The 24,593-nt window shown below is 64.4% G+C and overlaps 1 protein-coding gene across 1 annotated transcript in view; it reads right to left on the minus strand.

Annotated features, from left to right (window-relative positions):
* Positions 1-41: 41 nt before the first annotated feature.
* The window catches only part of COL7A1 (collagen type VII alpha 1 chain), a 37,954-nt gene continuing 13,402 nt past the window's right edge, over positions 42-24,593 (minus strand). The window contains exons 39-119 of the mRNA XM_086470633.1: positions 24,225-24,287; positions 24,037-24,096; positions 23,851-23,886; positions 23,671-23,715; positions 23,409-23,444; positions 23,086-23,121; positions 22,979-23,005; positions 22,846-22,878; positions 22,587-22,658; positions 22,425-22,484; positions 22,253-22,288; positions 21,968-22,048; positions 21,788-21,823; positions 21,672-21,716; positions 21,518-21,589; positions 21,284-21,328; positions 21,151-21,177; positions 21,026-21,067; positions 20,276-20,356; positions 20,077-20,112; positions 19,940-19,975; positions 19,774-19,854; positions 19,551-19,586; positions 19,248-19,319; positions 18,994-19,038; positions 18,761-18,796; positions 18,578-18,613; positions 18,363-18,467; positions 18,173-18,208; positions 17,959-17,994; positions 17,573-17,608; positions 17,264-17,395; positions 16,899-17,108; positions 16,770-16,805; positions 16,541-16,585; positions 16,299-16,370; positions 16,104-16,148; positions 15,878-15,940; positions 15,751-15,795; positions 15,592-15,625; positions 15,134-15,237; positions 14,628-14,660; positions 14,403-14,465; positions 14,280-14,315; positions 14,090-14,170; positions 13,921-13,989; positions 13,795-13,830; positions 13,623-13,664; positions 13,451-13,495; positions 13,276-13,320; positions 13,131-13,166; positions 12,940-12,999; positions 12,676-12,801; positions 12,470-12,541; positions 12,188-12,223; positions 11,877-11,936; positions 11,653-11,697; positions 11,545-11,580; positions 11,342-11,377; positions 11,196-11,252; positions 10,740-10,811; positions 10,397-10,468; positions 10,270-10,305; positions 10,107-10,187; positions 9,964-10,017; positions 9,692-9,745; positions 9,554-9,616; positions 9,388-9,450; positions 8,984-9,100; positions 8,589-8,666; positions 8,455-8,508; positions 8,190-8,238; positions 8,060-8,107; positions 7,088-7,171; positions 6,688-6,807; positions 5,825-6,004; positions 4,316-4,531; positions 3,324-3,445; positions 1,887-2,337; positions 990-1,232; positions 42-199 (exon numbers count right to left, since the gene is read on the minus strand). Of these exons, the coding sequence (XP_086326759.1) occupies positions 42-199; positions 990-1,232; positions 1,887-2,337; positions 3,324-3,445; positions 4,316-4,531; positions 5,825-6,004; positions 6,688-6,807; positions 7,088-7,171; positions 8,060-8,107; positions 8,190-8,238; positions 8,455-8,508; positions 8,589-8,666; positions 8,984-9,100; positions 9,388-9,450; positions 9,554-9,616; positions 9,692-9,745; positions 9,964-10,017; positions 10,107-10,187; positions 10,270-10,305; positions 10,397-10,468; positions 10,740-10,811; positions 11,196-11,252; positions 11,342-11,377; positions 11,545-11,580; positions 11,653-11,697; positions 11,877-11,936; positions 12,188-12,223; positions 12,470-12,541; positions 12,676-12,801; positions 12,940-12,999; positions 13,131-13,166; positions 13,276-13,320; positions 13,451-13,495; positions 13,623-13,664; positions 13,795-13,830; positions 13,921-13,989; positions 14,090-14,170; positions 14,280-14,315; positions 14,403-14,465; positions 14,628-14,660; positions 15,134-15,237; positions 15,592-15,625; positions 15,751-15,795; positions 15,878-15,940; positions 16,104-16,148; positions 16,299-16,370; positions 16,541-16,585; positions 16,770-16,805; positions 16,899-17,108; positions 17,264-17,395; positions 17,573-17,608; positions 17,959-17,994; positions 18,173-18,208; positions 18,363-18,467; positions 18,578-18,613; positions 18,761-18,796; positions 18,994-19,038; positions 19,248-19,319; positions 19,551-19,586; positions 19,774-19,854; positions 19,940-19,975; positions 20,077-20,112; positions 20,276-20,356; positions 21,026-21,067; positions 21,151-21,177; positions 21,284-21,328; positions 21,518-21,589; positions 21,672-21,716; positions 21,788-21,823; positions 21,968-22,048; positions 22,253-22,288; positions 22,425-22,484; positions 22,587-22,658; positions 22,846-22,878; positions 22,979-23,005; positions 23,086-23,121; positions 23,409-23,444; positions 23,671-23,715; positions 23,851-23,886; positions 24,037-24,096; positions 24,225-24,287 (5,739 nt within the window). The remainder of the gene's footprint in view (positions 200-989; positions 1,233-1,886; positions 2,338-3,323; positions 3,446-4,315; positions 4,532-5,824; positions 6,005-6,687; positions 6,808-7,087; positions 7,172-8,059; positions 8,108-8,189; positions 8,239-8,454; positions 8,509-8,588; positions 8,667-8,983; positions 9,101-9,387; positions 9,451-9,553; positions 9,617-9,691; positions 9,746-9,963; positions 10,018-10,106; positions 10,188-10,269; positions 10,306-10,396; positions 10,469-10,739; positions 10,812-11,195; positions 11,253-11,341; positions 11,378-11,544; positions 11,581-11,652; positions 11,698-11,876; positions 11,937-12,187; positions 12,224-12,469; positions 12,542-12,675; positions 12,802-12,939; positions 13,000-13,130; positions 13,167-13,275; positions 13,321-13,450; positions 13,496-13,622; positions 13,665-13,794; positions 13,831-13,920; positions 13,990-14,089; positions 14,171-14,279; positions 14,316-14,402; positions 14,466-14,627; positions 14,661-15,133; positions 15,238-15,591; positions 15,626-15,750; positions 15,796-15,877; positions 15,941-16,103; positions 16,149-16,298; positions 16,371-16,540; positions 16,586-16,769; positions 16,806-16,898; positions 17,109-17,263; positions 17,396-17,572; positions 17,609-17,958; positions 17,995-18,172; positions 18,209-18,362; positions 18,468-18,577; positions 18,614-18,760; positions 18,797-18,993; positions 19,039-19,247; positions 19,320-19,550; positions 19,587-19,773; positions 19,855-19,939; positions 19,976-20,076; positions 20,113-20,275; positions 20,357-21,025; positions 21,068-21,150; positions 21,178-21,283; positions 21,329-21,517; positions 21,590-21,671; positions 21,717-21,787; positions 21,824-21,967; positions 22,049-22,252; positions 22,289-22,424; positions 22,485-22,586; positions 22,659-22,845; positions 22,879-22,978; positions 23,006-23,085; positions 23,122-23,408; positions 23,445-23,670; positions 23,716-23,850; positions 23,887-24,036; positions 24,097-24,224; positions 24,288-24,593) is intronic.

Below are 24,593 nucleotides of genomic sequence, written 5' to 3' on the forward strand. Positions count from 1 at the left end.
CGCCCGCCCCTTCCTGCTCCCCGCCCCTTCCTGCCAGCCTGTCACTGCCGTCGCTGCCCACCACATTGCGCAGGCGCGGCCCCGCCCTCCCTGACGTGGCTCCCGGCGGAGGCCAGAGCCGTGGGCAGGGCGTGGGGGTGTGGCGTGGAGCGGTGACTGACAGGAGGAGAGGGCGGGGACCGATTGGGAAGGGTGTGGCCTGATTGGCGCAGAGGTGGGGGCGGGGCTAGGTGGGGGGCTGGGGCTGGGGGGATACACTGGGCCTGGGGGAGAGCGGGGGGGGGCGGCGCGACACTGGTACCAGGGGACACGCTGGAGGAGACACAGCAAGGGGGGACACGGCACACTGGGACTGAGAGGGAGCACTGGGCTCCCCGGGGGGACACTGAGCAGGGGGAGCACCCTAGGAATAGCAGGGGAAGGGTGGAGTAGGGCACCGGAGAGATCGGGGGACACCGGGGCCGAACCAAGGCGGGGCACACTGGGACTCGGGGAGGGGAGTTGGGCCAGTGGGGCAGCACATGGGAAGGGGGAGACCCTGGCAGGCGCTCAGTGCCCCGAGGGACAAGGGGGATGGCGGGGGAGAACCCCCTCCTGGGGACTGGCAGTTGTCACCTGGACTGCCTGCCCCTCTGTGATGCACCGTCTCTGGCAGCTCTCCCCGTGCCCTGTGTCCCCACTGCCACCGGCACCCTGTCTGTACCCCGCACCTGCAAACCCCCAGGCCCAGCCCCATGGCACCCACTCACTGCAGCGAGGTGTCCCCGGGGTCCAGCGCTGCCCTGGCATCACCTGAGCCCTGGGGCAGGTGGGGAAGGCAAACGACCCATTACCCACCTTGCCACCTCACCCCAACCCACCTATCTGCTGGCACATCCCTTTGCCAGCTACCGAAATACGTCCCTCCCATGGGGTGCGGGGTCACCCCAATTGCTTCTGCCCCCCTCCCAAAGCCAGCACATACTCCAAGGCGAGGGGGCTGCACTCACCCTGCAGCAGATACTCCTCGAAGAGCATGGCCGTGTCCCCCACCAGCTCCAGCGGCCCCCTGGCAGGTGTTCCCCAGCCTCTACCTCGCCGTGCCGCCCTGTACTTTGCACGGGGCAGCCGCACTCTGCTCCGCGCTGCTCTTATCTCCCAGCCTTGCCGAAGACAGTGGCTACGACGGCACAACGCGATGTCCCCGTTGGCCCAGAGCTGCTGCAGGCACCCTGGGCTGGGGGCTGGCCCCACTGCCGGTGCAAGGGCTGACACCCCTCATTTGGGGTTTAATGAGCTCCGGTGCCGGCCCCAGCCTGGGATGTGCCCCTACTGCAGCTGTGGGGAGAGGGAACACAAAATAGGGGTGTACAGCGGTGCAGGACCAGTATAAACCACAACAAGTTGTGTTTGATGCCACCTTTTATTGTGCACGCTCACCAACTCCAGCTCCAAGGCTCAGCCGAGCTTCGTGGAGGGTTTTGTGCACTGCAGCCACCCAGAGAGAGGCGGCACATGGGAAAACCTGCCTGGCTAGCTGCGGCCCCTTTGGAGACATCCCAGTGGTAGGTGAGTGGGGAGCCAAGCAGGGAACCGAAATGCCCATGGTGTCCAGGGCTAGGACCCAGCTGTGCTCGGGTTCTGGCCCTGGCGAAGGCAAACCCAGCTGTATCTTCTCCAGAGGTGCCAAGGTGATGGGTACTAAACCAAATCCTCCCATGGCTGCTGCTTTTGTCATGGGCACCGGGACCACGAGGATGAGGCGCTTTGTCCACAGTCCCCTGTGGGCACACTGATGCCACCCCACGCTCCCCTCCGTCTGTGGCCCCCAGCAGCTCTGCTGCTCTCTCCAGCCCTGGCCAGGAAGCTGTGTCTCAGCTGGAGAGTTTCATAGGTTTATTTCCTACGCCCAAGGCGGGCCATCAGCTCGGCATTGGCGGCCGCCTTGGCTTGCAGCTCCTTCTCTCTGGCCAGGTCAAGCAGGATCTTGAGGACGTGGGTGGGGACATCAAGTGACAGGGACACCTTTCTCATCGTTTTCCCGGGAGCAGGTCTCTTGGCAGCTGGGCTCATCGGCCAGGGCAATGCTTTTCTTGCTGACTCCTCTAGCAGCGTCGGGCTGGTTTTGTCAGGATAAGACCCTTCCCCAGAGCTGTGGTCGCCCCTCCTCATTTCAGAGGGACCCGGCAGCATCGCATTAGCACCGGTGGTTTCCTGCCTTGTCAGCTTGTCTCCATCCCCAGTTCGAGGAGCCGGTGAGAGCCGCTCGTGGCTCAGCCCCTTCCAGGCTCTTGCTGGCACCCCAAGGACCACCAGGAAGGTGAGCAGTGTCCTGCAGCGCAGCACGGCCAGGAGCGCCTGCAGGGAGCATGCAGCCAGTGCTAAACATCACCCCTCTATCACTGCCGTGGCCCTGCAGCCCCCCAGGCAGGATGTTTCCCTGCCGGGGTGCCACACGCAGAGACCCTCCACGCCCTGCGCCAGCAAGCCATGTGGTGGGGTCTGACCTCCCTTTTGGGAAGCCTTCGGTTTTCCACCCCTTTTGGATGGGGGGTGGGGGGGTGGGGAGGCTGAAGGGGACATGGGAAGCAAATCAGCTGGGTGTCCCCAACCTTTCCAGCAGCCCTGGCCAGACACTGGCTCTTGCCTCCATTTCACACTCTCCAGCCTTTTGCCACCCAGGGAGAAGGACATTCCCATCCAGGGGGAGTAGCTGCCTGCGGACAGCAGCTGCTCCCCAGCCCAGACCTGCCTTTTGGCCGGGGAAGCGTGACGTGCCGGGGTTTCGGGGCTGGACGGGCTGTGGAGCTTTCCTCCTCCCACGTCTTCCCCAGCGGATGCCATCCCCTGCAGGGCTACAGGCTCTCTGGGGCAAAAGCCACCCCGCCAGGAAGAACACTTGGACTAAAATATGCAGCCGGTCGGTGGCAGTGAGTTGACAAGGTCACAAGCCCGGCCATGTGCGCTGAGTTGTTCAGAGCCTCAGCATCTTCCTTTGCCCTGTCCCCTACCCTGGTCCCAGGGCCGGCCCCAGGAGATGCAGGGTGCTATGCTGTGGGGTGGGAGCCAGAGTAGGTGCAGGGCACTGCCACACAAATCCTGCTGTACAGCTGCCTCTCCCCCAAATCAGTCAGCCAGCAGGGTTTGCCCAGCTGGAAGGAGGGCAGTGAAAGGCATCCAACCTTCTGCAACCCATCTCTGGGGTGACACCCTACAGAAAGTACTGGACTGGGCAGCCAAAGGCTTACCCACTGGGAAGCGGGTAGTGAAAAGAATCCAACCCCTGCAACCCATTTCCCAGCTAAAAGCCCCCTGGAAAGCACCACCAAAGGGTGCAGCCTCACCATTTCCAGCAGGTCCTCGTTCCCGCAATGTTCAGGCAATGCTCTCACGGTGCGGGTACCACAAGCTGGGGGTTTGCCCTCTCCCTGCCAAGCCCTGGCTCTTATCCTGTCCCCAGCTCCACCTCCGACCCATGGAGGGGGTGATGGTGACATGCAGGGGGCGGACAACATTATTAATACATTTTGCCTAATAGCAGATGAAATCATCCTGGGCTGTGGGTGGGCCCCCTCACAGCTCCACCAGCTGCATTTGGAGGGGATTCCGGGAACGGGGGGCGTCTCAGGCATAATTATGTCACATCTGACTCGCAAGATGGTTTTTCTCCATCTAATTGAGCCTTCCTGCTCCTGTCAGCCTTGGTTAATTACTTAAGGAAGGGAGAAAACACGCATGCATATTGCTGCCGACTGGCGTCCGTGGCACTGGCGGTGAGTGCCAGCCCCTCAGGCGTTGTGCCACAAGAGGCTCCAGGCCATCTCCCGGTGCCAGTTTGGCGCTGCCGTCCTGATGGACTCCCTGGCCAGCTGGGGGATACATCTGGAGACACGACATCTCCCCACCGTGTCAATCCTGGAGCGCTGCTTGGGCCACTGTTTTGCAGCCAGCTGCACCAGTCCAACTGGGATGCCACTGGTTGCAGCTCACTGCACCAGTCCAGCCTGGCCCAGCCCCTCTGCTAGCTGCCCACAGTGAATAGCAGCCTGTGGGTGTTGCTGTGGGGTGAGCCCCACACAGAAGGGTTTTTCCCCAAAATTGCCCCCTTAGTGGCTGTGGGAGCACCCAGGGGCTCTCAGGCTGGGCAGGCACCTGTGTGAGAGGGCTGGCCAGGGCGAGGAGCCAGGGAAAGCGGGCCTGGGGCTCAGACTGCTGGGGGTCTTGCCCAGCCCTGTGGCCACAGAGTGACCCATCCCATGCCAGCCTCCCTGGCAGCAGCAGGGAGAGGAAATAACGCAGGCTCTGTTCTTTCTCCAGGGGATGGCCAGGAACTCACCCCCAGCATCCAAAATTAGCCAGCGGAGCTGATTCACCCGGCACATCACGCAGCACCGCAACCCCGCGTGCCGATACGTCACGGCCCAGCCAGGGGGTCGTGGCCTGGCTTGCATCAGCCGGGCATGTGCCAGGCACGGGGATGGGGCACGGGAGTCCCTGGGGGCGGGGGTGAGGACCCCCAGCCAGCACTGAGCAGCTGGGAAGGGCATCCCAGCTGGGGTGGGCAGGGGGCACGCTTGGCTCAAGCTAGCCCCAGACCCCATGGGTATCTCCGGCGGCGCACCAAGAAGCATGGCATCTCCCTGTGAGCGCAGCTTTAATATCACACACACCACACCCCCCCCGCCGCATTGGTACACATGTACATTTGCTGTATACAGATATACACAGAGAGCAGTGGTACGTACAGGTGCCACAAAGCCTGCCCAGCAGCCTGCAGCCCCCTGGGTGCTGAGGCAGTGGGAGACATGTCCCCACTTGACTGTGGGGCTGGGGGGAGGCAGGAGCTGTGGCCCCCAAGACGCCAACATCGCTTTCACAAAGACTTTGAGAGTGAGTGTAGGTGAGCAGGAACCTTCTCTAACATAGCACCATTCTCAGGGTTTCCCCAACAAGCCGGGGGCTGCAGGTGAGCCCCCCTGGATTAAAGACAGATGTGCTGCTGGCAGGTGTGCGAGCTGGAGGGTGGTGCATGGAGAAAGCCTCTGGCATCCCCACAGGTCTTTGCCAAACCATCGCAGCCACAAAAGAGGAACTGGGCCCTGGTTGTGGTTAAGGTGAAATTTATTCAGATGGAGCTGGTTGCAGGGTGGGGGGTGAAGGATGCCCTGCAGGGAGGCAGTGCCTGGCCCAGGGATGTGGGCAGCCTCCCCTGGCAGAGAGCAAGGGGTGGCATTAGGGGTCCATGGGGCAGTAGGGAAGGGGACAAGGGTGTTAGATGAGGGAAGGTGAGCCCAACCATGCCAAGTCCCAGCTCTGCTCCTGGACCACCAGAGAGGGGGCATGGGGCCAAGCACCATCCCATTGGCAGCAAATAAGTTAAAAATCGAACTGCGAACAGTCCAGGAAACCTCTAGGTGGGAAAAGGGGGTTAAGAGCCTTGGGGTGGGGTAAATTTCACCTTAACGGGCAATAAAACTGATATGAAAGGAAAAACCCATGAGCAGCAAAAAGACACGTGAGAAATAGCACCAGGTTCCTGCTGGGGGCTGGTAGGCACACAGCCCCCGCCACCACGGGCAGCCCAGCCCCAGCCAGGGTGGCAGCCAGGTCCTGCCGCCAGGCAGCCCTGCCTGCCGAGACACGGCCCGTGCCTATGCCTTTGTCTGCCCTCCTGCCTTGCCACCGGCAATGCCATGGCCATCTATGGAGAGAAGCAAGGCGGCGTCAGAGCTGAGGCGGGGGGACCAGCATCATCCCCCTGGTTCTGCATCAGCCAAGCTTGCGGCACCAGGTTGGGATGCTGCTGGACCTGCTGGTGCCAGTGGCTGTGCCATGCCATGCCTACCTGCCCCTGGGAGCTGCCCGCAGTGCAGCTCGCACTCCTCCTTGCTGTCGAAGCGGTTGAGGTTGCCCTGGCAGCCGCTGTAGACGAAGGGCCGGCACTCGGTGACTCTTTGGTTGTAGTACCACCGCAGCGTGTAGCGCTGGCAGTCCCCCTCGTCCAGCGGCAGGCTGCAGGGCTCAGCTGCGGGGGGCAAGCGGCGATGGTGAGGACAAGCAGGAGCCAGCAGCACCTGGCAGCTGGACCCACTTGGCAGAGGAGGAGAAACCCCAGAAGGGAAGGCAGGGGAAGTCTCCCAGCTGAGCATGGGCAGGGTTTGGCTGGAGGGGACATCTCCATGAGGGCAGGAGACACTGCTCAGGGTAAGCCCCCTCCCAGGGATAGTTCTCAGCAAAGGCTGGAGATAACACTGGGAGGGAAGTGGCATGGTGACATGATGGCCACAGCATCTCTTGGAAGGGTACCGGAGGGATACTCCATGCTGCTGCTGCCATGGGGGCTTCCCTGCTCCACTGGGGGCTTTGGGATCCCCTCCCAAGGCTCATGACCAGGAGCCCAGGAAACCTGCCAGGGGCAGCACGTCCCACCGGCCCAGCAAACACCCTGTCACTACCAGTGACGGCCTCGGTGAGGGGGATGGAACACGAGGTCTGCACGGCATGCACGGCACAGTGCTGTGATGGGGAATATGCACCCTGCCCGGGTGCCTTCGAAGGGGCTGCAAATCCCAAATCCCCCCAGCCAGAGGGCACAGGAATGCGCTGCCAGGGAGGATGGGGAGGCATCACCCCAGCAAAGGCCAGGCAGCCCCGCGGTCGCCCTCGGTGGCTCCATCCTTGGTGCCAGGCAGGTGCAGGGAAGCTTACCACCCATCGCGGGCTGCTCTGAGATGCCCGTCTCTGGAACCTCATCGTAGTCTTCCTCCTCCCCATACATGCTTTCGTACTCGAGGTCATCGGTGTCAAGTGTGACCCGCCTGTCCTGCCCTGGGAGATAGCGCCGGGCATGAGCAGCCCTTGCCTCCCCCTCCATCCCCTCCGTTCTGCTCCCGCAGCCACAGCCCCAGCACACACGTATACACACACACACACACACACACACACACACTCCTTGCTGCCCTCTCCTCTCCCCCCCTGGCACCGGCAGCACGGCCACTGATGGATTATCCCTCAGTGCCTGCAAGTGGAGGGCAGGGGCCTGATTGGCCACACACATGGAGGAGGGGAAAAGAGGAACAGGAACTAAAAGCACAGGGATGACACTCACCCTCCTCTTCCTCAGTGTGTGACAACTTGAGCACAGGGACAGCATGAACACTGCCAGCGGGGAAAGGCTGGGTGGGGAAGAGCCCTGCGAGTGGAAAGGACACGGCCCAGGCATGAGAGGAGGGGAGGGGGCCTGGGGTGCTTCCCCACCTGCCTCCAGGGGGGGACACCACCCCTTGCAGGTGCAGAGCAGCTCAGCATTGTCCCAGCACTGCTGCAGCCTGCAAGTGTACACAGACAGGGACGGGGAACCTGGGGACACCCTCTCCTCTCTTTGCACTGCAGACCAGGGCTGCTGGGGGCCTCCCGAAGGAGGGACAGGCAGGAGGAGCTGCTGCCCAGTGAGATGGGGATGAGGATGTGGATGACGATGGGCATGGGCAGGTACATGTGCCCATGGGGCTAGATCTCGCAGATCCTCCAGGCTCTCCATCACCTGTTTGGCCATGTTCCCTCTCCTGGCGTATGCTTCTTCCTCCTCCCTGGACAGAGTGGAGGCTGCTCCTGGCCTGAGCCCCCCAGCCTCCTTGGAGAGAAAGCACCCGCCTCATCTCAGCCCACCCCTTGCCCCTGTCCCTCCATTCCACTCCTCCATCCCATCCCTCCATCCCACCCTCCCCTCCAGCAGCCCTGGCCCCCGCAAGCCCACCCGCCCTGGCTCCAGCACCTAAGCACAGAAGGGGCACAGTCCCCATGGTCCCTTCTTGATCGGGCAGACCCTGGAAGTGCCCAGACCCCGTTGGCACCATCCTGAGCCAGCTGCCCCTGGGGATCCCTGCTGTGCCATCACTTCTGCCACGCACCAACCCTCCTCCCTGTGCATGGTCCCATGCTGATGCTGGCCCTGTCCGAGAGGGTCCTGGAAGGTCCCAGCTGCCTGCAGCTCCCCCAAAAACTGGCAGCACACCTAGATGCCAGGACCCCTTCGGTGCCACACGCATGGGGCAGGGGGGTAGGAAGGGAGAGCTGCAACCTGAGTGCTCACGTGAATCCAGGCGCCGAGGGAAGTGGCCACTGCAGGCTGCGGGAGAGAGGGAGCAGGGGGTCAGGGGCAGGGGGGGCCAGACCCCTGGCCCCAGGGCAGTGTTGTGGGGGATGCTCACCACAGTGCTGGCTCATCTCCTGCCTGACGAAGGCACGGATCTCCTCCTCCTGCGGGGGACGTGGAGGGGCGACGGACCCATGTCACAACAGGGGACAGCGCAATTAGAGAGGAGGAAAACCCTTTCCCCAGGCCCATGTGCCGGAGCAGAGCCCAGAAGTGGGGGAAGCCCCTCCACCAGCAGCAGTAGGACAGATCCAGCGCCCCATCCCACCCAGGTGATCCAAGTGCTGTGAGCCTGTGCCAGCTCCCTCCCAGCTCCTTACCATCATGCCTGGCTCCCCCTTCTCCCCACGGAGCCCCTGGGTGCCGGGACTGCCCTAGGGACAAGCAAAGGGGAGGTGGGAGGCTGGCCCCAGCTGGGGCTCACCCACTGAGGGCCAGGCACCCACTCACCCACCTGCTCTCCTCTCTCGCCGGGGATGCCAGGCACACCACGGGCCCCTGGCACTGACTGGCCAGGGGGCCCTCTCTCCCCCTGCAAAGGACATATACTCAGGATCTCGCTGGTGGCTCTAGAGCCTCTCTGCTCTCCTCATCACCATGGATGTGCTGCTTTCCCTGTCCCCACATACTGGGGATGCCTGTGCAGGTGGGGATGGGTTCAGCCCAGCCCCAGAATAAGCAGGGTCCCACACCCCCAGGCTCCCTTCCCCTGGGCAGGGGAACACAAGGGAAGATCCCAAAGCCAGCGAGCTGGCAGGGCAGGGACAGAGCTGGGACATGGCTCCTGATGCCACCGACCCCTTCTCACAGCACCCAGCATGGGACCAGCCACTTGCGGTGGGGACTCACCTTCTGGCCCTGCATGCCCTCAGGACCTCGTGGGCCAACACTCCCTGGGGGCCCAGGTGGTCCAGGAGCACCGTCACTGCCCCGGGGACCAGGGCCACCGATAATACCCGGGGCACCCTGTGGGAGAGCAAAGGGTGAGGCTGGGGGCATTGGAGCCCCCTGGCCCCAGAGCAGACACTATGGGCATCCTGTGACACCACAGCTGGGCATCCATGAAGCACCAGCACTAGTGCCTTCTTCTAAAGAGTGGGGATTTGTTAGCACTTATAGTTCAGTGGCATAATTTAGAGTAGTGTTGGATGGCCCTTCTGGGAGCATCAGACTCTGATGTGCTTCTGACCAAGGCCAGACCCTGGTAAAAGCAAGGCGGTGCAATGCATACCATCCCTTTCCAGCCCGCTCACCCGGTCTCCTTTCTCCCCCTGGTCTCCTTTGGCTCCCTGCTGCCCGTCGAATCCCCGGTCACCCTGCAAAGCGGAAGAGGCAGGGAGTGGGAGACAGGCAGCTGGGGACAGGCAGCCGGGGGGCTGAAGTGCCCGCACAGCTTTTCCCAGCACTGCCCTGACCTACCTTGGGTCCCATGAGCCCCTCCTTCCCGGGGATGCCTGGTGGTCCTGACAGACCCAGCTCCCCCTGGGGACAAAGCAGATGTCCATCAGCCACCAGCCGCACATCCCCATCCCTGCCCAGCGCCAGCGCGGTTCTTACCGGCTCTCCTTTCCTTCCTGGCAGCCCCGAGCGCCCCGGGAACCCTGGCTCTCCCTACAGCAGACAGGAGAGAAGCAGGACAGTCAGTCCTGTGCTCCTCAATGCTCACCCCAGAACTGCAGGCAGAGGAGGGGACCCCATGCCCCTGCCACAGGGCCAAGCTACAGCCTCAGCCAGCCCCCTGCTCCTGCTGGCTGGCGGAGGGGATCCAAAGGGCCACAGCCTCTAGGCACCATCTGGGCTCCTGCAGCACCCCATGGGCACCCACTCACCTTCTCGCCCTTGTCCCCATCAAGGCCACAGGCACCTTTCATGCCCCGGTCACCCTGTGAAAAGGAGGAGGGAAGTCAGAGCCTCAACGAGCCTGCGCAGGGCCTGGCTGTGACAACACTGGTGGACAGAGTGACCAACCCACCTTGGGGCCACGCATGCCCAGGGGTCCCATGTCGCCCTTCTCTCCCCGGGCTCCGGGGATCCCATCACGGCCGGGCTGGCCCTGTAGAAGAGCACATATCGTGATGGGAGTCTGCTCCTGCCCCATGGTGGGGTGGCAGCGGCACCGAGACTTGGCTCCTCACCGGCTCACCAGGCTCTCCTGACACTCCGACCTCTCCCTGGGGAAGGCAAAGGCATCAGCCAGGGCAGGCAAGGGGGACAGTACCCCCAGCACTGCCCCCTAGTAGCAAGGGATCCCCAGCCCCTTACCTTCTGCCCGCCAGGGCCACGTGCTCCAGGGAAGCCCGTGGAGCCCTTCTCGCCTTGCTCGCCCCTTGCCCCCTGCAAGCAGAAACCCAGATTGACACAAGGCAGAAGGGAGAGCTCCAGCCATGGCATGGCCACAGCATGGCCATGGTGGCCTCGAGGCCAGCTCTGGCAGTTCCACTTGCCAGGGTGCCAAGCACCGTGCCAGGGTGCCCACAAACACCAGCAGGCAGGGCATAGGGATGCCACCATGCTCTGGTCCCTCTGTCCATCGTCCTGTCTGCTACTCTCTGTGGTCTCCACCCTAGCACTCCCCAGCCCCATACAAGCCCCCCCAGCCCCGTACCTTCTCTCCAGGCATGCCTTGCTCCCCCTTATCCCCCTTGTCCCCTTCTGTGCCCTTCAGGCCACGCTCTCCCTGCAAAGGGGGAAACACAGGGAGGGGTCAGGGGACAGGGAAACACTCAGACACACATTGGGGTAGGGAGGACAGATCCCTCAGGGCAGGGACAGGGAAGGGGTCCATGGGGTGACTGAAGGAGAGGGGACAATGTGCTCTGCAAGAGAGGGTCCCTTGGTAGCAAGAAGCCCTCCCAGCTCTTTTGGCAGGCAGAGGTGGAGGGTGCTGTCCTGTGACACTCGGGAGAAGGGGGGCAGGATCAAACCTGTAGAGTTGGGATGTGCCCTGGGCCAGGAGCAAGGCAGGCAGGGCCTTGGGGAGGGGGTGCACAGGAGAGCCACTGCCCATCAGGACAAGAGGGACGACGCAGAGGGGGACAGGTTGAATGGGGACATCTCTTACCGGCTCCCCCTTGCTGCCCCGTGCTCCAACAGGCCCTTCCACCACCACGGTATCGCCCTGCATGCCCAAAGGAAAAGGGGGGAAGGTGAGCAGAAGGGCCAGTGCTGCTGCCCCCGCTCCCACTGACCCCTGCCCCAGGGACTCACCTTGTCTCCTTTGGGCCCCGGGGCCCCAATGTCTCCCTGAGAGAAAGGGGAGATGATGAGAAGCAGCAAGGATATGCGGCAGGGAGCAGGCAGCACCTCCCTGGCATCACGAGACCACTGAGTGGACCGCGATGCCTGGGGACCCCAATTCCTGGGGGTGCATCATTCGCCCCCCCAGATCTCCAGACCCCGGGGTCCCTTACCTTGTCCCCACGCTCCCCCCGGTTCCCAGGCAAGCCCTATGGGAGAGAGGAAATGGGTGGTCAGGGAGGGGCCTGACTGGGGGTGCAGCTGGAGAGAGGGGTATTTACCGCAGGCCCACGATCGCCTTCTGACCCTGGGCGCCCGTCTTCACCCTGAGAGAAGAAAGGGAGGTGAGAAGGGGGTGTAGGCACCCCCAGCACCATCCCACCCTGGGGACAGGCGCGGTACTGGCTCCCTCCCCTCGGGCCTGGCACCATGGGATTTCTTGTCCCTGGTGGTGCAGACATGGGGGGCTGTGGTGAGGATTCAGGGGGGATGTGGTGGTACCGACCCGCGGCCCTGGGTCTCCACGCTCGCCTCTGGCTCCCGGCAGCCCGGCCCCTGGGGCACCCTGCCAATGGAAGGCAACAGCTCATCCTTGTCCTTGCTGCCCACTGCTCTTCCCAGCCATGCCATGTCGCCCCCCATGCCAGTAGACACCCCACAGACCCCCCACCGCCCCAGGTGCCCAGCACTGAGCAGGCTCCCACATGCCACCATCCAGAGTGGTTTCAGCACCACCCAGGGGGTGGCTGCAGCAGGGTCACCCCACGAGAGGAGTGGCCCCACATCCCTCGTGCTATAGTGCTGCCCCCATCCTACCTTGTCACCCTTCAGGCCAGAGGACCCTTGTACGCCCTAAAAGAAAGGAGAGGGGCAAGTGAACCTCAGGAGAAAGGCAGCACCAGGTGCCCTGCAAAGCATCCCTAGGGCTCCCACAGCAGCTCCTGCCCCATACCAGAGCCCCTAGCAAACCCCAGCCCCAGGGGCTGGGACCAGGAAGGTGCTGGGTGGCTCCCCATCACCTTGCCTGAGCTGGTGAGTGAGCCAGGGGGGGAGCCTGCACCCCCCAGGTATGCTGTGGCACCAGAGCCCCATACTCACAGCTGGCCCTGGGGGCCCAGCAGGTCCAGGTGGTCCGGAGGTGCCATCTCTCCCGGGAAAGCCAATCAAACCCTGGCAGGGAAACACGGTGAGCAGGCAGGGGCCATGGCCAGGAGTTGGTGGGGCTTGTAGGGACCCTGCTGGCACTGCCTGAGGGTCTGGGGTCACCCAGACTGGTGAGGCTGAACACTAGCCATAGCCTTTACCCTCTCTCCCGGGGGACCCGGCGGGCCAGGCTGCCCATTGTCCCCTCTCAGGCCTGGCTGTCCTGGTGTTCCAGCGATGCCTGCTAAGCCTGGTGGTCCTGGTAGTCCTGGCAAGCCGATGTCACCCTGCAGCAGGAAGGAAAAAGATGGGGCCCAGGGAAACAGCCCCCAGGGGCGTGCTTCTCCCATGGCTGGCTGAACCAGAGCAGCACCTGGGTGTCAGGGACAGAGTGAGAGCCAGGGTGACATAGGGGCAGGGGTTACCTTCAAGCCTGGAGGCCCGTCCTGTCCTGGAGGTCCCCGCACACCGACACCCGGTGATCCCTGCATGGTGCCAGAGCACATGGTGTGTCCCCTGGATGGCAGGCACGGAGGTGCTGGGGGCACCATGCCTCACAAGGTGGCTTCGCAGGACTGGGGAGCACCCCACTCTGCTGGGACCAGGGGACACTTACCTTCTCCCCTTTGGCTCCGGATGAGCCCTTGGCTCCCTGTGAAGACACCAAGCCACCAAGAAGGGTGGGGTGGTGGGTGCTGGGGGCACAGGACACCCGTGCCCAACAGCACCCACACCCTAGCGCCCCTGTGCCTCCTACTCACATCTTCCCCAGGATCCCCCGGCTCCCCAAATCCTCCTGGCTCCCCCTAGCAGGGAGAAACAAGCAAAAAGCAGGGTTGGGAGATGATGTGCAGGGTCAGCGGCTGCAGGCAGACAGCTGGGGAGCCCAGGACCCCCATGGCTCTCTTCCCACAAGCCCCCCAGGGCAGCACTCACCTTCTCGCCCTTGGGGCCAGGCAAGCCTCGGTCGCCCTTGGAGCCCTACCAGAGAGAAAGCAGCATTAGGGGAGAGGGAGAGCCATGGGGCTGGCTCGCCCCCCTGAAGTCATGGGGTGGGGGAGATGAGGTCAACGGCAGGGCGGGGGCAAGGTTAATGGGGCCAACTCACAGGTTCTCCCAGCAGCATGCCCTCCAGCAGCGCCGGCTCGCCCTGCAGTGACACATGAGTGCTCAGGCGTGCCCGCAGCAGGTACAAGTGCCCTTGTGGACCCCTGCCACCCTGGGGGCTTCAGCAGCACCCAGGGATGGGTGTTCCCCCACCTTGCACCCTGGCTCCTTACCTTCTCACCTTTGGCACCGGGAGGGCCAGCGATGGCCTAGGGCACAGAGGAGAGAGGGGGCAGGTGAGAAGGGCTGCAGTGGGATGCTCCCTCTCATCCTGGCCCAGGAGGCAGCTCTGCACTCACCTGCCCTGGGGCTCCGGCATCCCCTGGCTCTCCCTTGGGACCAGCAGGGCCCGAAGGTCCCGGCACACCCTGGCACAAGCAGCACAGCCCTCAGCCTCAGCTGCAGACACCCTGGGCTGAGCCCCGTTGGGATCCCCTTGAGATGGGACGGGGTGAGCAGCACACATACCATCTTTCCAGGCATTCCTGCCTCACCGTCCTTCCCTGGCACGCCGTCCCTGCCTGGCACACCTGGCTTCCCACTCTCCCCCTGCAGGCAGTAAGAGCAGGGCTGGGCTGCGGGGGTCCTGCAGTCCCCCAAGCAGCCCCGAGCACCCACACGGATGGCAGCTGGGCAGGGGTGGGGATGACAAACTCACCACTTGTCCCGGCAGCCCAGGGACACCTGGTGGGCCCTGCAAGAGAGGCGTAAGCAGAAATCAGGTGGTAGTCTGGGCACCAGGAACAGCCAGAAGGCAGGTCAGGGGGCTGCAGATACTTACCCCTGGGCCAGGGGGGCCGGGGGGGCCAGGCAGCCCCACACTGCCCTGGGGACCGGGCAAGCCCTGCAATGGAAAGAGCCACGTCAGAGAGGGGACACTGCACTGCCCTGGCACAGCCGGCACCTGGGCTGTCCCTGCGGGAAGGTGTGTGGCAGCAGGGCCAGCTGGATTTGAGGGGGTTTTGGGATCCAGGTGGGCCCTGGTGGGGAGGGAGCAGGTGCTCACCCGGATGCTGGAGCCAGGGTCCCCTGGATCGCCCTGTGAAGAGAGAACCTGTGTCAGTCCCACCGCCTCAGTCCGCTGGCCACCACGGTCATGGCCACGTCCCCACGCCTGCCATGGGGCTCTTGGCCAGGGCTGGCTGGATCCAGGAGAGGGGCCAGCCCAAAATGTCCCAAAATGTCACTCTCCCTCCAGCCCCCAAATCTGGCAAGGCACTGCTTTCCTCTGCCAGGTCAGATGTGGCGACGCCAACACAGATGCCAATGTTGATGCTGTACCTTGGTCCCAGCTGGGCCCTGGGTCCCTGGTGGGCCAGTGCTGCCCTGCGGGGAACAAAAGGTTGTTGTGTTGGGGTGGTGCTTGCTGGTGGCACAGGCTGGGGAGGGGGCAGTGGGGCACTGCAGTTCCAGCACTGCCACCCCACCCCTGCTCCCTGGGGGGATGCCTGCCCTGGCTGATGTCCCCCTTGCATGACAGTTCCCTGCATGCGGTACAGGGTGGCTCCTTACCGGAGGTCCTGGGGGTCCTGGGTCTCCCTGGCTGCCCTGAAGGGAGGAAGAGATGGGGGTCACTACAGGGGTGGGTTTTCCCCAGTGGGTGCATGGGGTGTTCCCTGGGAGAGGAGACCCAGACAGTGCCAGCGGCTCTGGTAAGCACCCACACCAAGTGAAGACAAGCCTGGTCAGCTCCTGGCAAGAAGCTTGTGGCCAAGCACCCACCCAGGCAGCAGGGAGACCCCACAGCTTCACCCAGTGCCCATGGCTGAGAGCCCCTGGCTGCATGCTGAGGTGGGGACGCACAGTGACGTGGGGGACACACAGATACCTACCGGGCGTCCCAGCATGCCGGGGAAGCCTGGCAAGCCCTGCAAAAAACTATGTCAGAATCGGTGGGCGAGTGGGAGCCCGCCAGCCCCAAGCAGCCCTGCCTGCCCCCCAGGATGCTCCCCATTGACAGTGTGTGGCACCCAGCTCAGGAGGCCCCCTAAAGCCCTGCAGGCCCTGCACAGGGGGGAAAGGGGTGAAGGAGATGCGAATGCTCCTGCTGGTGCCAGTGGTGGCTGGTGTGGGACTACAGGACCTTCACCCCATCCCAGCTCACATCCCCCCACCATGTCCCCACTCACCGGCTTCCCCTCAGGGCCAGCCAGCCCTCTTTCCCCTGGGAGGCCCTGGAGCAAGAGATGGGGACACGGTCAGTGCCACGCAGGGGTCCAGGGTCAGCGCCAGGCAGGGGGACAGTGCAGTACTCACCGGGGCACCGTCCCTGCCCTTCTCGCCGGGCTCCCCTCGCTCTCCCCGTGGGCCACCCTCACCCTGTAGCGGGGAGAGGTGCAGGGTCACAGGACAGGCAGGGACCTTCCTGTCCTCCCCTAAACCCTGCTGACACCTAAAGGGGGGTGCCCCAAGCAGCGTCCCCGCCTGGGGTTTTGCTCCATGGGACCACCCCGTTGGCAGCAGGAGACTTACGACCGCAGACCTTATCTCCTTTGGGTCCCCGCTCGCCCTCGGCTCCTGGCTCACCCTGCATTGGGGGGAAGACAGATGCCATCAGCCCCTGCTGTCCCCCTGGAGATGTCTGCCCCGCCACCATCCTCAGTCTCAGTCCAGCTCATCACATTGTTCCCGGCTTGGTTGCCTTGGCTGCCCCACTCCTTTTTGCCCATCCACGCACCTTCACTCCCTTGGGTCCGGCGGGGCCACGCTCGCCCGGGAAGCCCATCAGGCTGCCCTCTACCACGTCTGCCTGCGGGCAGGGTGCAGTCAGGGCTGGCACTCAGGGGACCCCAGGAAGGTCCCTCCAGGGGCACAGCCCTCCCCAAGCCCCTATGCCAGGGGTCTGGACGTGACCATCCATCCCCAGGGGTGCAGGCTGTCACCCCTTGGGGATGGTCCCCAGCAGCAGCCATCACCTACCTTGGGCCCTGGGGGCCCTGGGGGGCCAGGCAAGCCATCCCTGCCCTGGGAGGGGGGAGAAAAATAGGTTGAGCATCAAACAGACAGGAGAGCTTAGGGGAGCAGAGCCATCCCACTATGGCCACTCCTGCCCCCCACAGGGCTTCCCCCTGCCCCCCAGAGAGCCACCCACCCCCCCAAGAGGTGCACAGCACAGGGTGGGTATGGAAGGGACCATGTCCTGGCTCACCTGCTCGCCCCGGTCACCCTTCTCACCCCGGTCGCCCTGGGAAAACAATGTGGTGGCCATCACAGGGCTGTCCCCAAGCCCCTGGACCAGGTCCCCCAGCCCTCACCCCGCACCCCTGCACACACTCACCTTCTCACCGGGCCGCCCAGCCTCTCCCAGCTCCCCGGCCCGGCCTGGCACCCCGGGGATGCCCGGCTTGCCAGGCTCCCCTGGCTGTCCAGGTGGTCCCTCAGGACCCCGCTCGCCCACGGCCCGGCCCGTGGGGCCCTGGGGACCGGGGGCACCTGGGTCCCCCTTGTCACCTTTGGGTCCTCGCTCGCCAGGGAAGCCTAAGGAGCCCTACAAAACATAATGCCGTGCTGCCAGAGCCAGCCCTGCGCCGGGGGCTGTCAGCCCTCCCTGAGCACCTCAGGGCTGAGCTGGCTGCATGGCTTCCCCCAGCCAGCCCAGGTCAGGGGGGCACGGGGCAGTGTGTTTGGGCCAGCTCCGCTCACCTCTCGGCCTGGAGGCCCCCTCTCTCCCGGCTCCCCCCGGCTGCCCTTCTGGCCCCGCAGCCGCTCAGACAGTGGCAGAAACGAGTCCGAGCTCCCATCGTAGGCACCTGTGAGCTCCTTCAGGGATGAAATCTAGGAGGGAGGAAAGAGCCACCAGTCAGGGGATCAAGTGCAACCCAGCTGTGGCAGCACACCACGGCCCCGCCTACCCATCCTGGGTCACTCAGGTCTCCCACTGCCTCCTGTGTCCCCCCTCCTGCTTCTGTGTGGCAGGAACAGCCCCCAGGCTGACAGCCAGGGACTACGTACCTTGATGCCAAGTGCTTCCAGGCTGCGTTCAATGTTCTGCAATAAAAATATATTAAAAACAAAGTGAGTGTTGGCCTGCTCCCACCACGGCGCTGTAGAGGGTCCTCCATCCCCTGGGGCTGACATCCTAGCCCAGCAGGTCAGTGGGGACTCACCACTGCAGTCCCAGGGTCTCCACGTGCTCCAGGGTTGCCAGGTCGCCCCTAGGTTTGCAGAGAAAGAGGGAATGAAAAGATGTACAGAGATGTGGTAGGTGAGGTGAGCAGTGCTGATGCTGCCCTCAGTAGGTTTCAGAGTCAACACTGCTGGTGCTGCCTGCACAGGGGTTGCAGTTGCCACCACCCTGGGGTGCTTGCAGCTTGTCAGGTTCGGTGCTGAGTACTCACTGGCTCCCCTTGCAGCCCGGGCTCCCCTGGGTCCCCCTAAAACACAGCAAAGGCATCAAGGGGAGCAGAGCCAGGCTGCCTGGTGCCGACTCCAGTGCCAAGGTCCAGCCCTACCAGACTGGGGGCAGGGAGTCCCACCAAGGACTTGGCCCCTTTGGCACAGGGTCCCCCAGACCTTTGCCTTGTGGGGCCTTGGGGGCAGGAGCACACCTACCTTTGGCCCAGTCACCCCACGGAGGCCCGGTGAGCCCTGGAAGATGCAGAGGGGACACAATGGCACCTGGCACCCTTGGACACAGGGCAGTGCTCCAGGGGACCTGTGAGCAGGGGTCCTGCCCACCTCACAGCAGCCCAGACTCCAGGGTCCAGTGCTGGGTGGCACCATGGGCTCAAGGACTACACACCTGGCCTGGGGGTCCAACCTGCCCCGGGACGCCGGGGAGGCCGGGGGGGCCGAGGGGCCCTGGCACACCTCTGTCCCCCTGCTCGCCTTTGGCACCACTGCGGCCCTGCCAAGAGAGCAGTGTCACCCCAGGACCTGGGTGCCCTGGTCTGTCCCCAGTGGGGGCATGTACCCAGCACCCCCCATCACCTCGCTCCTCTGCGGGGAGGTACTCACCTCTCTGCCAGGGGGTCCTGCATCACCTTTGTCTCCCTAACCGGGAGGAAAACAAGTTAGAGGGATGCTGCCCCATCCACATACCCCAAAATGATGCTCCTGGACCGAGGCAGGGAGGAGTCACGGGGCATGTGTGGACCATGCAGGCACCATGCAGGGACCACACGGGGCTCAGCTCCTTACCTTTCTCCCATCCTCTCCTGGTGTCCCGTCTTCTCCCTGGGGACACAGGCTGCCAGTCAGCGCCCGACTCGATCAGACCAGCGTGGGCACCACATGGGACAGGGACCAGGGGCATGGTTCAGAGCGCAGGGGCTCTTTCCCACATCTCCCTTTGCCTTTGTGTTGTACTGGGATCATCAGCCCCCAGGACCCCTAGGCGAGCCCCAAAGCCAAGCCCTGTTCCCCCTACTCACATTCTTGCCACTGAGGCCAGGTTTGCCGTCATCGCCAGGCTTGCCCTGGGAGGAAGCAGAGGCAGTGAGAGAGCCCCCCCAGAGCTCCCCCTGGCACCAGCAGATGGGGGTCCCCAGGCCCCATCACAGCCCCAGGGTGCAGGGAAAGGGGAGCTGGGCATGGGGCAAGCCCCCACAGATGGAGCCAGCTGGGACCCACTGCAGAGGGCATGAGGCAGGATGTGTCCCTAGGACACAGGATGGCTGCTACTTACAGGGACACCGGGGGGTCCCAGGGGACCCACAGGGCCAGGCGGTCCCTGCTCCCCACGCAGACCGGGCAGCCCCTGTAGGAAAAGAAGACAGGGAGGAAGCACAGGGTGGCAGGGCACCCACCTCCCCCAGCCGGCTCTGGGAGGAGGGACTGTGGCCAGGACAGTGGCACACTGCTGGGGACAGGGGATGGTCCCGCTCTGCTGCCCCGGACCAAGAAGCATGGGTCAGGATGTTGGTCCCTTGCAAGCGCGATGGCCCCAGCGGGAGCACAACCCAAATCTGCCCTCTCCTGAGGTACTTACATCCCGGCCAGGGTCCCCCTGCTTCCCTGGGTCCCCCTGCAGACAAGGAGGAGGTGAGGGCAGTGACATCCCTGCCCTGCCATAGGGCTCCCCCATGAGCATACCCAGACCGGAGCAGAGGGTGTCCGGGGGGCAGCTCCTCCTGCCCCATAGCCCCTCCATCCCACAGCCCCCACTCGCAGTGCCCAGGGCGGCCGTGCCCCCCACCATGGACCATGCTCACCCGCAGCCCGGTGGGCCCTGGGGGCCCAGGTTTGCCTTCTAGCCCGTTGCGTCCATCCAGCCCTGGTGGGCCTCGGTCCCCCTGTAAGAGAGCAAGGCAGGAGGGCTGGAGCCATGGGGCAGGACCGGGATGCCTTGGGGCAGCCCTCAGCCCCCAGCCCCCTCACCTTCTCTCCCTGCAGACCTCGGTCCCCAGGGTCACCCTGTGGGGTCAGAAGAGGAATGAGCATCGTCCCCCCTGAATGGAAGCAGAGCAGGGTACGGACCTCCCCATTCAGACCCCCATGGGGAAGGGGGCACTCACCCGTGCACCGGGGGGGCCACGGGGGCCCTCCACACCCTGCAAGAGAGAGAGACACACTCAGCAGTAGGGCATGGGGGGAAAGGAGGGGGTCCTGGCTGCTTGCCCACCGCCCCCTGCACACCAGGACCCCCGCCTCTACCACAGAACATAGCCCATCTTGCTGTCCCGCCACCTCCCACACCAGAGACCCAGCACCTACCCTCTCTCCGGGCAGGCCAGGGGAGCCGACATCGCCCCGGGCGCCCTTCACGCCATCCTCACCAGGGTCCCCAGGGTCCCCCTGCCAGGGAAGGGCACTGCGGTTAGAGGGTACTGCCCTGCCGCCAGCACAAACGCCTGTGCCAGAGCCCATGCTGAGCACCTCTGCTTATGCTGCGTGGTTTAAGAGTGGGATAAGAGCAAAGGTCTCAAAATACAGGCATGGGCTGAAAAAAGGGGTTGCTGGGCTCAATGCAGCTTCCAGGTGGCCAGATAGTGGTCACAGAAGAAATGCAGTGAGCAGCACTGCTGATCCAGGAGCCCACTGAGCCACAGCTGGGGACCACGATGCCATCCAGCCCAGAGCACAGCCCGTGGCCAAAACTGCCCTGAGCCTGAGCTGGCTCATAAAGCAGAAAACCCAGAGCGTGGGGTGCTCCTGTGGGACCCATGCGGGGCTGGGGAGCCATAAGCATGCTGGCTCCTTCAAGGACCTCAGCCCTACGGGGACCTCCTACCCTGGCAGCCTCCTCCCAGCACTGGGCAGGAGCATCAGCCCATGTGCCCCCTGGATCCCATGTGCCCCCCAATCCCACATTGCTCCCAGCTGTGGTGTGTGTTGGCTCCACATGGCAAGGGCTGTTTTGGGCAGGGAGGGCTTGATGACCAGGATCTCAGTGCAAAGGCAGAGCCCAGCACAGGCCAACACAGGGCACCCCACTACGAGCATCCCAGGGGACCCACTCATTACCTTCTCACCCTTCTCTGCTGCTCCTCCAAGCCCCACGTCAACCTGTGGGGCAGAGAGGGGCTGTCAGAGCACACAGGGCTGCGCACCAGCCCATGAGCAGGGAGAGGGGTGAGGGCAGAGCTTACGGTTCGTCCTGGGGGTCCGGGAGGCCCCTGAAAGAAGGGCAAGAGAAGCAGGTTAAGGGGAGCTGGCATGGCCCCAGGGAGGGTAGGGCTGGCTCCGGGTTGGGGGCCAGGCACGTGGCCCCATGTCACTTACCGGCTCCCCACGGTCACCCTTGCTCCCTGGCACTCCAGGGCTGCCCTGTGGGAGAGAGGGACGGGGTGAGGGGAGGAGGGAATGGGCAACGAGTGCGATGGTGAGTCCCGGGGGGTGGTAGGCCCCGGGGGGTGTAGGGTACCCCTGGGGTAAGGGTGGGTGCAGGGTGATGGGGTGTGTGGGGTGGTGAGTGGGTGCCCACGGGGTGGTGGGCGCACACGAGGCGGTACTCACATTCCTGCCTTCGGGACCTGGGTCCCCTGGGTCGCCCTTCTCACCAGAGGGGCCGCGGTAGCCAGGGAGGCCCTGGGTGGGAGCAGAGGGAGGGCGCACATTAGGAGCCACCCTAAGGCCGCTGGGCATCTCAGCTCACCAGACCCACACTTACCCGCGGACCTCTGTCTCCAGGTTTGCCAGGCAGACCTGCTTCACCCTGTGGGGAGAGAGGGGGTGAGTGGAGGGCAGTGGGGAGGTGGGCAGTAGTCCTGGGGTGTCCTCACTTACCGGGGTGCCTTCATCACCCTTCTCTCCACGCTCTCCCTGCGGCACAGGTCAGCAGGCACCAGCCAGGGGGAGAAAAGCACAAGTCACCGGAGTCCCCCTGCTCCCCGCCAGCCCCCCACCACCTTGGAGCCACAGTGCCCCACAGCCCCCGGTTCTGCTGCCCCACTTGCCCCACGCTACCTCTTTGCCACGCAGCCCGGTCTGCCCCGGGGCACCCCCTCGGCCCGGCTCGCCCTTCTCCCCTGGCTCCCCTGGGTCGCCCTAGGCAGGGGGAAGGGGCAGCGGGTCAGGGCAGTGTGGGGGGATCATGGGGGCTGCCAGGGGGAGAAGGCTCAGCATGGCACCTGCTGCTCCCCAGCATGGCATCGTGGCACAGCCTGCAAGGGCTGCCCCTCCAGAGCCCAACTGACTGATGGATGGATGGACAGATGGACGGAGGGGCGATGCCTCCTACAGTGACATTACCTTTGGGCCGCTCCTGCCTGTGAGACCAACGATACCCTGGTTGTTGGAGAAGGAGAGCATGTGTCACTGGGGACCAGGTGGTCCCATGCCGGGAGAGGGACCAGGGCCAAGACTCAGTGCCTCCGATGCAAAGCCTGGCCATTCCCAGCCCCAGGGGTGCACCCAGACTCACCCGATCGCCCTGCTCGCCTTTGGGGCCGGCCGGCCCTGGGATGCTCAGGCCAGGGGCACCCTAGACACAAAGGGATGCAGCTTAGAGCAACAGCATGGCCACCGTGAGCCCGAGGTGGCTGTGCCATGCCCCCTGTGCCCCCCATCCCCAAACAGTACTCACACGGGCACCTTTATCTCCCACGTCGCCCTTGGGGCCAGGAGGTCCTTCTGGTCCTGGGAAGCCTCTGTCACCCTGGAGCGGATGAAATGGCACCATCAGCCCCCTAAAACCACCCCCCTTCCCCCCACTGGAGCTGGGGACAGCCAGGCCTGGGGACCAGCATGGGTATCCCCTCAGGTCGATGTCCAGCTGTACAACCCCCCTCCCCAGCCCACAGCCATGCCCAGGGTGTGCTGGCACAGGGCTGGGGCAGGGTTACCTTCTCTCCTCCAACACCAGCCACGATGGGAGCCTGGGGGAGAAGCAGAGGAGATCGTGCTGGGTGCTGCCTGTGGCTCCCTGTCCTGGGGCTGGGGCAGGCAGAGGTAGAAACACTGGGCAGCATCACTTACCGGCTTGCCGGGTGGTCCTGGATCGCCCTGCGGAGAGACGGGTGTCATTGCTGGCCCCTTCCCCAGCAGCCCCCTGCCACTCTGTTGGGACCCCACTTTGCCCTCACCTTCTCCCCCCGGGGGCCAGCTGGTCCCGGAGCTCCCTGTGGTGAGAAAAAAAGACCTCAGGGGGTTCATGGTGCCTGGGCACACGCATCCAGGACATGGTAGCCCCCTACTCCCGGTATGCCAGGTCCACAGCACTGTGGCCACTGCCCCAACTCACCTCTCTGCCCGACGGCCCTGGGCGCCCCGGGGCTCCTGCCTCACCCTAGAGGAGGTGAGGAAGAGGAAGGTGTCAGGGGCATTCTCCCACCCTGTGCCAGGGTGGCTGCTCCAGGGCAAGGCAGGCATCATCCTGGCATGGCTGCAGCCGCTCTAGCCCACCTACCTTCTCGCCCTCGGGGCCTGGCACACCGCGGTCCCCCTGCAGAATGAAGCAGAGGAGGGTTTCAGGGAGCCTTCTTCCCTTCGTGCCACACTGTCCCTGCCCCACGTGCTGCCCCAGAGTCCTTTGGGGCCCAGCCCCAAAGCCCATCCGAGACCACCGGGCTCTGACAATGACCCCCAGGCACAGCCACCATGGGACCACAGGGACAACAGGACCCGCCACTGCTGCTGAATGGCACGGTCCCCCTCTGGCGCCATCTCACCTTCTCGCCCATCTCTCCCAGCTCGCCTGGTGCCCCGCGGTCTCCCTGGCAGAGGAGGAAGACAGGGTGAGGGGCAGCAGGACGTGTGGGGATGGCATGGGTGCCAGCATGGCACCCAGACCTTTTATTTCCCTGCTGAAGGCAAGGCGAGAGTATCCCTTTGGTGCCCGCCCCACTCACCTTCCTGCCCTGCTCCCCCGGCGGTCCCCGAGGGCCCTGCAAAGGAGGATGGAGAAGATGTCACCTCCGGCATGGCAGGGCAAACACCCAGGCTGACCGGAGCGGGAGCCCTCCGGGGCGTCCCAGGGACTTGGCTCGCCGGCAAGACCAGCTCCTGCCCACCTTACCTTTTCTTGGGAAACTCACCCGGTCTCCTGGGTCCCCGGAGCGGCCAGGTGGCCCTGGGAAACCTTCTTTGATGTCACCCTGGGGATTAGGAAAGGTGACAGCCATGCCCATGAGATGAGGATGCCCATGAGATGGGGATGGGCATCCCCGCTGGGGAGCAGTGTGATGTCTGGCCCCAGTGCGGAGCATTCCTGCTGCCCTCTTACCTTCTCTCCCTTCAGGCCGGGGGGCCCAGCAGGCCCCCGGGGCCCGGGGTCCCCAGGCAGACCCTGCAAGAGAGCACAGCTCAGCCCCTGGGGATGCAGCTCAGCCCCAGGGACACAAGGCCACTGTGGCCCTGCTGCCCTCTTGCAGTCCCCGCTGGCCTAGGGGCCACACTTACTGGGAGGCCGGGCTCCCCTCGAGGCGCTGCCCCATCCGCAAGTCCGGGGGGGCCCTGCAGAGACAAGGGTCAGCTCCTGTGTGATGGCCCCGGAGGGGCTCGGTCCTTCCCAGCACCCTGGAGGGGCTGAAGTGCCCTCAAGCACCCATGAGACCTCTTTCCAGGAGGGCAGGGGAGCCAAGCAAATGGAGAG

This window comes from Leptosomus discolor, chromosome 9 (assembly GCF_034619465.1).
Source record: "Leptosomus discolor isolate bLepDis1 chromosome 9, bLepDis1.hap2, whole genome shotgun sequence".
NCBI classification, from domain to species: Eukaryota; Metazoa; Chordata; class Aves; order Leptosomiformes; family Leptosomidae; genus Leptosomus; species Leptosomus discolor.